This window comes from Typopeltis vanoorti, chromosome 1 (assembly GCF_054136105.1).
Source record: "Typopeltis vanoorti isolate ZY-2024b chromosome 1, IOZ_Tvanoo_1.0, whole genome shotgun sequence".
NCBI classification, from domain to species: Eukaryota; Metazoa; Arthropoda; class Arachnida; order Uropygi; family Thelyphonidae; genus Typopeltis; species Typopeltis vanoorti.
The window spans coordinates 77906695-77919226 of NC_143549.1; the positions used below are offsets into that span (position 1 = coordinate 77906695).

Sequence of the window (12532 nt, forward strand, 5' to 3'; positions counted from 1 at the left end):
TATTTTATGTACATTAAAAAAAAATTTTTTTTTTAATATATGCACATTTGAAATATAGTTTTTGAGGTTATAATTAATGTGTGTTAAGAAATAGTTATTATTTTATATTATTATTTATTTATTTTTTATATGGCTTCCATGCATGAAAGGTTTATTTGTGAACCTATAGTACATTTACACTATTGGTGGGTTAAGAATTTTTTTAACAGTATTTTTTATTGATTTTGTATACTTTTTGTATTTTTGATTTATTTTTTTACCTGGTTCAGAAACCCTGCTCTAGAGACCAAATATGGAACATATTCTTAACTCCTCCAATAAGTTGGGCAGTGGTCTCACACCAGGTGTGAGATGAAATTCATCTTTCACCTAAAGACAATCACAAACATCTGTTCACTGCATGATTCGAACATGATTCATAAGTCTTGTAAATCCCTGGAGATCTGATTTTTGGATCATATTGATTATTATAAGATTATGAAGGGATGTTGCTGAATTTAATTTTTTTCTTCCCATGCACCACCACCTTGCCATCCATTACACATAGCTTTGAAGACATTGCCTTAATATTCAAACGTATTCTGCTTCATTTGTATCTGCTCAAGTTTTTTTTAGTCCAATGAATGCCTGAAAAATTCATATCATCTCTAATAACTGCTTGTCATGACCTTTTGTATTCTAAAATATGCAGTACCTGATTTCAGTCATTTGCAGCTGATTGATAGTAACAACAGAAAGTTTTTACAGTTGGTAACAAAGTATATTATACTTGACAACAAACTGTGTTCTTATTTTTAACCACCATGCCAGCTTTGACATGCATATATGTCCATAATTACATGGGTATGAAGTGTCCATTGAAATTAATATAACCTGTGGATATTATAGAAATAATATGGATATGAAATGTATGTTTTTGATATGTTGTATCTGTGGGTATACAGGATATATTGTGTATGTTGTTTGGGCAGTTAATCTGTCATCCAAGTTTAAGGAAACAGAGGTGAAGGCTGCACTCTCTCTCTCTATATATATACAAGTAGACTAGTCTTTAAAGATACTTCACACACAAACGTTTTCTTATGCTCAAGCATAAGAAAACGTTTGTGTGTGAAGTATCTTCAAAGACTAGTCTACTTGTATATATATATATATTACTTGTATATTGTAAAAGATTAAAAAAGAATATAATTTCTTGTCAAGTATAATATAGTAGCAGCTAATCAGATATCTTGTCTCATTTATATCTGCTGAAATACTACATTTCAGAGTTACTGGCCATCCTTTCCACACACCCACTTTATGTTTATATTATAGTTTATTGCACTTTCTGGACTCATTGGATAGGTGTTCAAAATTTTTAATTTCCTTATAATGGATTTATTTTAATTTTTATTATTCATAATGCTTGTATTAATATTTTTGCTGTATAACTGATACAAGAAAGATAGGAAATGAATTGAAAAATTTTATTATATAGGATGGACCAATGTCTGAAAGCGGTCATTCTGGAATGGAGAGTTCACCTGCTCGTCACGATCCCCTTACTTCAAGTCCAGGTCGTGATTTGCCAGCTTTTGAGGATGAATCTGAACTGATAGGTGAAGGAGTACCAGTTGAAGAGGAAGAAGATGGCGAAGAGCTTTTTGGCGACAATATGGAAGCGTGAGTGTAACTACCACTTCTGTTTGGTGGTAGATTATCTAAGTCTTTTGATAATTACTGCTAACTTGCACTTACTTGTTACTTACTGCATTCTTTACAGTGCTCTTTCAGTTATCATAGACCTTCAAATAATCGAGCATTCGATTAATTAACTAGTCCTTGAATATATTAGCATGTAACCTGACTCCTAGAACAACACTTTGTATCTCTATGTTCATTTAACCATACCCTCAATTAATTGACCAGCATGACTGGATAATTTAGAGATCACTACATTAACATTATAACATGACAGTTTGATGTGAAGTAGTCGGTTTTAATGTCATTAATTCAGACCTAATATATTCATTGTGTTTCTTTAAAAATAGGCAAACTAGTTAGAGATATACTTGTCTCATAACCTTAGTTACTTAGGCCATAATTCCAACCATATCAGATTCAACTTGTTTTGCTTCCTTTATCTCATAAGTCAGTCCTCACTATAATAAACTTGTTTGCTATAGTGAATATCTTGTAAAATAACTTTGTATCTTTATAGGTGTTTGGTTGGAACTTTTCAGTAGTTGTGATAATTTTATCACAAACACATAAAATGCAAGAAAACATTGGTATATAGAGATGCAGTACATAAGCTGTTGATATGGAGCAGTGAATAACTTCTTAACTATTGCATCTTTCCAATTATATATTTGATTTAATTCTTTATCCAAGTGTAAGCAAACGAAGTTTGTGCCTGAGGTATTTTCAGGACTGGGCAACTCGTGGTAAAGGTGGTATAAGTTCTGATCACTTGCCTTAGTATCCCATAATGCAAAGCACATCTCCTTGCAGACATGTATAATGCTATGCATTAAGGGAAGGGTTTTGACCTTTATTGAGGTTTCATCAGTGGGAGCCTGACCTGGAGGTGGTGATACTAAGGTGGGAGTAATGCAGAAGTTATATCACCATATACCAGTTTGCCAAAAGGTGTCAACACCATATTATTAAAATTCTCTGGATTAGAGATAGTTGATGGAAGTTTTTTCACTTGACTATGTTACCAAATATTATATATTTGGTTTAATTCTTTATCCAAATGTAAGCAAACAAAGTTTGCACCTGAAGTATTTTCAGGACTGGGGCATCTCGTGGTAAAGGTGGTATAAGTTCTGATTACTTGCCTTAGTATCCCATAATGCAAAGCAGATCTCCTTGCAGACATGTATAATGCTATGCATTAAGAGAAGGGTCACTACCCAGACTGGTTTCGACCTTTATTGAGGGCTCATCAGTGGGAGCCAGACCTGGAGGTGGTGATACTAAGGTGGAAGTAATGCAGAAGTCATATCACCATATCACCCATTCCTGAAAATACTTCAGGCATAAACTTTGTTTGCTTACACTTGGATAAATGATTAAACCAAATATAATTGGTAACATAGCCAAGTGAAAAAATTTCCATATTGAATTTTTCATTCCTTATATTAGCTGTCTGATTCTTACATGGCTTCTCAATGATTGGAATAGTTGACGTCTGAGGGGCTGTAGGATCTCATTAGAGATTGCTGCATTAAGTCTCTATTCCCATATCAGCACATAAGTTTACTTGATTCTTTGAAATGATGAGCCAGCCAATTCTTTTCTAGATGAAGCTTTGTAGCCTCAAACCAGTTCATGGAATATTGTAGTCAAGTTGTTATAAACATTAACATCTCATTTTGACATTGTATTATATGGCACTATAATAAAATATTGTGCTCTAAGAATATGAAGTACTAAAAAACAGTAATTACACCAGAAATTGAGAGATCACTATATTCTAAAAGAAAGTAATTACCCTAAAAAAATAAATTGAGAGATTACTATATTCTAAAAAAGAAATTAAGAAAAATTTTCAAATATTACTTGCTTTATAACTTTTTTTAGGAAATATTAGGGATACATGGTAAAGAAAAATTATACAAACATGGGAACATGGAATGTGAAAATGCTGTTAGAAATGGGAAAACTTGAAAACATCAAAAAGAAATGAACAGGCTTAATTTAGACATATTGGAAATATGTGAAACAAGATGGCAAAATCAAGGTGATTTCTGGAGCGAAGATTACAGGATAATATTCTCAGGAAGATAGAGAGAGGAAAATCAGGAGTTTCAACAATACTCAAGAAACACTTAGGCAAAAAAAGTAAGCACAACAATCAAACACAGTGACAGAATCATGTCAATTAGCATCCAATCTGAATCAGTAAACCTGAACGTTATAATGGTCTATATGCCTACGACCAGACACAAAGATGAAGAAATAGCTGAAATGTATGAGCAAATTGAAGATATATATAGAACATATTCAAGCAAAGAGAAAACATGATAATAATAGGAAATTGTAACACAATCGTAGGAGAAGAAAAGGAGGATAATACTCTAGGAAAATTTGGCTTAGGACAGAGAAACGACAGAGGACAACATCTACTAGATTTCTGCAAACAGAAGGAATTAATAATCACAAACACAATATTCCAAACACACAAAAGAAGAAGATACACTTGAAAGGCACCTGGAGACACATGTAGATACCAAATTGATTATATAATGGTTAAAGCAAGATTTAAAAACCAAGTGAAATTTAGTAAATCCTTCCCAGAAGCAGATGTCAATAGGGACCACAACCTTGTATTAATAAAAACACCACTGAAACTCAAAAAACAACCAAAGAAACAACAACACACAAAGATCAACATATTGAAACTAAAAATGAAAACATCAAAAGACAATTTCAGGAAACCACCAAAAACCTAACACGAGAAAATGCAAACAATAATGAAAGTGGAATCAAATAAAAGACAATATGCTAAAAGCTAGTAACAAAATACTAGGAAGAGAAAAGAAAAATATAAGAAACCATGGATAACTGAAGAAATATTAGATTTAATGGTGGAAAGGAGGCTATACAAGAATACAGAAAAAGTAGAACACAAAGAAAAATACAAGAAATTAAAAAAATCTGATAATGAGAAAATGTAAGCAAGCAAAAGAAGAATACCTCCATGAAGAATGTAAGAAGACAGAAGAACTGTTTAATAAAGGAAATCTAGAAACAGCTTATAACCAAATAACAAAAATCAGCAACAAACTGAAAAAGGCCACACATAATAATGCCTTAATAGATGAGAATGGTAAATTCATTATTTATTCTGAAGAAATATTGCAAGAATGGAAAAAATATCTTGAACATCTATATCAAGGAGAACAGGAAGAAAATGACACAGAAGCTGAAGACAATAGTGGACCATCAATAATAAAAGAAGAGTTTGAAAAAGACTTAAGCTTAAGACAGAAGAAAAGCCCAGGAATCGATAACATCCCAAGTGAAGCCCTTCAAAATCTGGATGAGGAAACAAAAAAATGATATATTTGAACTAATAGCTAAAATATATGAAAATGGAGATCTCCCAGAAGACTTCACAAAATCCCTGATAATACAAATGCTATCCAATGTAACCAACACAGAACAATAGCTTTAATTACACACATTAGCAAAATCCTATTAAAAAAAATACAAAACCAAATATATAAAAGAATAGATTCACAACTAGAGGAAGACCAATATGTATTCAGGAAGGGGAAAAGGAACTAGAGAAGCAATACTAAGCCTGCGAACTATAATCGAAAAAAGAATGGAGCTAAACTAAAAAACATATATGTTTCATGGATTTAGAAAAAGCATTTGACAAAGTTAATTGGAAGATGATGTGGAATATTATGAAGAAAAGTCATATTGACTATAATGATAGAAGAGTAATCAAACAGATATCGTGAGACAAATGGGACACATTAAGAACAAATAATAAGGAGAAACTGTACATATTAGATGTGGAGTAAGATCTTCAATATATATATATATATATATATATATATATATTGAAAATGCCATCAGAGAAGTGAAAGAAAAAACAAGCAGTGGCATAAAGATTGGTGGAAGGAAATATTTTGCCTCAGATTTGCAGATGATATTGCATTCATAGCAAAAAAGCAGAAGAAGAAGAAGACTAAAAGAGTTAATCAAAACAACAAACGAAATATTTAATAAATACCACATGAAAATAAATGTTGAAAAAAACAAAATTCTACTGACAAGCAAGAAACCAAACATCAAAAAGAAAATTAAAGTAAATGGGAAAGAGATAAAACAAGTAAAGAATTACAAATACCTAGGAAGTACAATAAATGAGGAAGGAAGATCAAAAGAAGACATAAAGATAAGAATAGGCATAGCAAAACATCAATTCAATAAAATGGAAAAGCTATTAAAAGGAAACTTAAGTCTAGAACTAAGAAAAAAACTTATATATGGAGTATAGCACTTTATGGCAGTAAAACATGGACAATGGGAACAGGAGATATTAGAAGACTGGAGGCATTTGAGGCAAATGTGGTGTTGGAGACGAATGCAAAAGATAAAATTGACAGACAAAAAAATCTAATGAAGAAGTACTTAAGGAAGTAAATGAACCCTAAACACTTATAAAGACATTAATAACAAGAAGAGACAGATGGATTGGACATCTCTTACGACATGAAAGTCTGACGAGAAGAATAATAGAAGGCAAAATCAAAGGAGAAAGAGGAAGACCAAGGAAAAGATACTTTGATCAAATAAAACAAAGTACTGGACTGAAAACATACTACGAAATAAAGAGGAAAAAACAGAAGAGAAGAATGGAAGGAAATGCTGCTGAGCTGCCAGTCATGAGACTGATGCAGAAGAAGAAGGTGAAGAAAAAGGCACTTTTTATCAATTTTTAGAAGTATGAGATAAAAAGTCTCAGGTTTAGAAATTAAAGGATACTTCTTTTTTGTATAATGAGAGACATGGAGTATCCATAATTATGGAGTCACACATATAATACAGCAAACATTAAATTTATCATCATCATCAAATTCCTTGCATGTACCCCCCTCAAGGGGTGTACAGAATATGATAGCACTTCAGGAAAAACTTACTCATTACTTACTTCCTATCTATAATTTTCCTCCAACTCAATCTATTATCTGTTAAGACTCCAACATAATCATATTTAATATTTCTGTCTTCTAAGGCACTTTTTACTGTATCAATACACCTATATCTTGGTGTATTGATAATATATTCCTCTGGGTCTTTTTCATGCCAACCTGGCAGAGAACACTTGTTTTGCAAATCTTTCCTCTCCAATTCTGTTTAAGTGACATACCACCTGAGATTAGCTCTGCTAACACATTCCTAGATGCTAGCAACATCAAATTCTTTCATAATATCCTCATTTTTAATATGAGAATATTATGCCATTATTGCTATCTGTTCATGCCCCTAATCTTTCTCAGGACTCTCATATGTGCAGTCTTTGGTCAAGTTTTTTATTTCTAACTCAGCTCTCAGATCCATAAGTTAAAATCGATTTGAACACTGTCTTGTATACTTAGTGTTTTAACTATTTTCTCTCTTATTCCAGATAAATTTATTCAGTTGACTTCCTACCATACCAGCTTCGTTGATTCTGTTGTCTATTTCCATATTTAATTTACCATCTTCACTAAAAATCATGCCTAAGTAGCTGTAACGTTTTATTTGTTCTATAGGTTCTCCATTCACAATGCAGTTGATATTTTCAATGCTTCTGCTTATTTTCATTGTCTTTGCCTTGTTATTGCTGAATTTCACACCAAATCTATTACAACAGTTATTCAATTTATTCAGGGAATCTTGCAGACTTGTACTGGATTTATTTAGAAGTATAACATCATCTGCAGGGGTGCTTAAGGGTCAAAGCTGTATAACTGAGAGGAGACCTCCACATAGCCTTTAAAGGAATGCGGAGAACCGACCAGGGCTTCTGACCTAATGTCCAATCCTCACCTTCTCGTGGTGCACCCTGTTGGGTATCTACTTGGATACTGAACGGACGAGGATGGGCTGGCAATTTGGGATTTAGCCGACCAAATTGTATTCTTATTGGTTAAACCAAAATATAGAATGATGGTACAACATGACAAAATTTCATGCCGGCTGGGGCGTCGCCCGGTTAAACAAGGCCCCCGTTGTTTTCGCCAGGGAACCAGGGCAAACAGCGAAGAGTCAGCTACTGGAACAAATCTGAAAACAAACCCCAACTCAACATCACCAGAGTTAAAGATTGGTACAATCAATGTAAGAAGCCTGAATGGCAAAGAAATGGAGCTAGCTGAGGAATTAGATAAGTACCAGATCGACATAATAGGGGTGACTGAAACAAAAAAGACCAAAACTGGTGAGATCTTTCTGAGCAATAAATACAAAATGTTATATTCAGGCAATGACAATCAAGGAAAAGAAGGAGTAGCCATAGTATTCAACACAAAATACGAGGCTAATCTTCTTGAATGGCAGTCAGTCTCAAGTAGAGTAATGTGGGCAAATATGAGAATGGGGAACTGGACAATGAGACTTATTTGTGCCTATGGTCCCACAGAAGGTTCTACTAATGTAGAAGTGTAGGAGTTTTTTGAGGCTTTAGAAAAAGCAACTGACACAATGAAAAATGAAAAGTTGGTCCTTGTTGGGGATCTAAATAGCAGAGTAGGAAATGATTGTGAGACATACAAAAATATTTTGGGAAAATTTGGAGAAAAGAGCAAAGCTAATAATAATGGCAAATATCTGTTGGATTTCTGCTCAGGACATGGACTGGTTATTACTAACACCATGTTCCAACATAAAAATGTGCACAAATTCACATGGAGAGAAGAGACTAGGAATAAGAAAAGTCTCATTGACTATGTTATTGTTGATAGTGATGTTTTCTCCCTGGTGCAGGACACCAGAGTGTACAGAGGATTTGAAATTGGAAGTGATCACTATTTAGTCTTGAGCAGGATAAAATTGAATTTCATATTGAAAAGAATAACATGTAAGAAAGTTTTAAAGCGAATAAAAGTTGAGCAGCTCTCAGATGTGAGCTGTAGACTAAAATACACAAAGATTATTGAAGGAAAAATGAAAGAGTTTGAGAACAGGAATCAAACCTTGGAGATTCACTGGCAAACTCTGAAGAAAACATTGATTGATTCTGCCAGAGAGGCATGTGGTGAGGTTGTTTGTAAGGATAAAAAAATCAGAACTCCTTGGTGGACGCAGGAGGTTAAAGAGGCAGTGAAGGAAAAGAAGAAAGCATACCAAAAGTTCCTGTCAAATAAGTCAGCTTGTGCTCTTAGAGAATATAGAGACAAATGCAAGAATGCTAAACACTCTGTAAAACTAGCTAAACAAAAGTCATGGGAGGACTTTGGCAAGAATATAGAAAATAAATATCAAGAAGGTGGCAAAATATTCTGGAGGTTGTTGAAGAAGCTTAGGAATGGAGGAAAGAGTGCTGTAAAAGGAATTAGAGATGATAAAGGTGAAATGAAAACAGGAGAAAAAGATATCCTTGAAGTATGGAGTAATTAATTTGAAAAACTGCTAAATGAATCAAGCAGTGATAACAGCACAGTGGTAAAAAACGCTGACCAGGCATGCAGTCAGGAATACATATCCATACTTGAAGTAGAAAAAGCCATCAAAGGCTTGAAATGGGGAAAGGCAGCAGGAGTAGATGATATTCGACCAGAAATGCTGAAGTATGGTGGTATAAGAGTCTTACAGTGGCTGCACTGCATAGTTCAGAAAGCCTGGACAGAGGGAACTAATTCCCGATGATTGGAGTAGAGCTCTCATAGTACCCATATATAAAATGGGAAATAAAACTGCACTGCATGTGAGAATTACAGAGGTATTTCCCTACTTAGTGTTCCTGGCAAGATCTATGCAAGTATACTTGAGAAACGGTTGAGAAGAATTGTGGAAGAAAAGCTTGGTGAAGAACAAGCTGGATTCAGGCCAAATAGAGGATGTCAGGATCATATCTTCACTTTACGACAAATTGTCGAGAAAGCATGGGAATATAACAAAGATCTGTATTTAAGTTTTGTCGATCTGGAAAAGGTATATGACAAGGTGCCAAGAGAGAAGCTATTCAATACGCTGCAGTTATATGGTATCAATGGGACATTATATAAAGCAATACTTAGTCTTTATTTGAGTTGTAAGTCAGCAGTTCGAATTGAAGCAAGTACAGGAAGATGGTTTAATGTTAAATCTGGTGTGAGACAAGGATGTACATTATCCCCTCTGTTATTCATTATCTATATGGATCACATTATGAAGGAAAGTGGTATTAAACATGATATCAAAATTGGAGATGTTAATGTCAGCTCTTTGCTTTATGCGGATGATGTTATACTTCTAAATAAATCCGCTACAAGTCTGCAAGATTCTCTGACTAAATTGAATAGCTCTTGTAATAGATATGGTATGAAGGTCAGCAATAAAAAGACAAAGACAATGAAAATAGGCAGAATCATTGAAAATGTCAACTGTGTTGTGAATGGAGAACCTGTGGAACAAGTAAAACATTTCAGCTATTTAGGCACGATTTTTACTGAAGATGGTAAATTAAATATAGAAATAGACAACAGAATCAGCAAAGCTGGTATGGTGGGAAGTCAATTGAATAAATTCATATGGAATAAGAGAGAAATTAGTCGGAACACTAAATTAGCTGTATACAAGACAGTGTTCAAACCAGTTTTAACTTATGGATCTGAGAACTGGGTCAGAAGTAAAACACTTGACCAAAGACTAGAGACTGCAGATATGAGAGTCCTGAGAAAGATTATAGGCGTGAACAGATGGCATCAATGGCAGTATCATATTAAAAACGAGGATATTAGGAAAGAACTTGACATTGTCAGCATCCAGGAATGCGTTAGCAGAGCTAATCTCAGGTGGTATGGTCACTTAAACAGAATGGGCGAGGAAAGATTAGCAAAACAAGTGTTCTCTGCCAGGTTGGCAGGAAAACGACCGAGAGGAAGACCAAGATATAGGTGGATTGATACGGTACAAAGTGCTTTAGACGATAGAAATATAAGATCTGATAATATTGGAGTGTTGACAAGTAACAGACTGATTTGGAGGAAAATTGTAGATAGGAAATTAATAATGATGTAATTTTTTTCATGTAGTACTATCATATCCTGTACACCCCTTGAGGGTACATGGCGGGAATTTGATGATGATGATGACATCATCTGCATAAAGTAAAGAGCTGAGATTAACATCTCCAATTTTGATATCAGGTTTAATACCACTTTCCTTCATAATGTGATCCATATAGATAATGAATAACAGAGTAGATAATGTACATCCTTGTCTCACACTAGATTTAACATTAAACCATCTTACTGTACTTCCTTCAATTCTAACTGCTGACTTACAACTCAAATAAAGATAAAGTATTGCTTGATATAATGCTCCATTGATACCATATAACTGTAGCATTTCGAATAGCTTCTCTCTTGGCACCTTGTTATATGCCTTTTCCAGATCTACAAAACTTAAATACAGATCTTTGTTATATTCCCATGATTTTTCAACTATTTGTTGTAAAGTGAAAATCGCTTTCCTTCATAATTTTCACAACTGACAGCTTCTATTTGGCCTGAATCGAGCTTATTCTTCACCAAACTTCCCTTCTACAATCATTCTCAACCGTTATACTTGATACTTGCATAAATCTTACCAGGAACACTCAGTAGGGAAATAAAACATTCAGTTTTATTTTCCTTTTTTATATACTGGCACTATGAGAGTTCTGTTTCAATCATCTGCAATTAGTCCCTCTGTCCAGGCTTGAACTATGCACTGCAGCCACTATAAGAATTTTATACCTCCATTCTTTGTTGAATATCATCTACTCCAACTACCTTTCCACATTTCAGTCTTTTGGTGGCTTTTTCTACTTGAAGTATGGATATATATTTGTGATTGCATGCCTGTTGAGTGTTTTTTATCACTGTGCTGTCACTGATTGTTTCATTTAGCAATTTTTCGAATTACTCGTACATCAAGGATATCTTTTACCTCCAGTTTTCATGTTACCTTTGTCATCTCTAATTCCTTTTACAGCACTCTTTCCTCCATTTCTGAGCTTTTTCAACAGCCTCCAGATTAATTTGATATCTTCCTGATATTTAATTGCCAAATTAAATATCAAGAAGTTCTTGAAGTCTTCCCATGGTTTTTGTTTAACTAGTTTTACAGTGTTTAGTTTTCTTACATTTGTCTCTGTATTCTCTAAGAGCACAAGCTGACTTATTTGCCAGGAACTTTCAATATGCTTTCTTCTTTTCCTTCACTATTTAACTCTTGTCTCTTTAACTTTCTGTGTCCACTATGTTGTTCTGATTTTTCTATCCTTGCAGACAACCTCATCATATGCCTCTGGCTAAATCAATCAATGTTTTCTTCAGTGCTTGCCACTGAATCTCCAAAGTTTGGTTCCTGCTGTGAAACTTTTTCATTTTTTCTGAATAATGTTTGTGTATTTCTGTATAATGTCTGCATTTCACATCTGAAAACTGCTCAACTTTTATTTGCTTTAAAACTTTCTTACACATTCTTCTTTTCAGTATGAAAATCAACTTTATCCTACTCAAAACTAAATGGTGATCACTTCCAATTTCAAATCCTCTGTACACTCTAGTGTCCTGCACCAGAGAGAAAACATCACTATGAACAATAACATAATCAATTAGACTTTTCTTATTCCTCGCCTCTTCTCTCATGTGAATTTGTGCACATTTTTATGTTGAAACATTGTGTTAGTAATAACCAGTCCATGTCCTAAGCAGAAATCTAGCAGGTATTTGCTTATTATTATTAGCTTTACCCTCTTCTCCAAATTTTCCCAAAATATATTTATATGTCTGATAATCATTTCCTACTGTGCTATTTAGATCGCCAACAAGGACCAACTTTTCCTTTTCCT

The 12532-nt window shown here is 33.9% G+C and overlaps 1 protein-coding gene across 1 annotated transcript in view; it reads left to right on the forward strand.

The window, feature by feature from the left end:
- The window catches only part of Mcm2 (DNA replication licensing factor Mcm2), a 145388-nt gene that overhangs the window by 13635 nt on the left and 119221 nt on the right, over positions 1-12532 (forward strand). The window contains exon 2 of the mRNA XM_090391546.1: positions 1481-1665. Within this exon, the coding sequence (XP_090247672.1) occupies positions 1481-1665 (185 nt within the window). The remainder of the gene's footprint in view (positions 1-1480; positions 1666-12532) is intronic.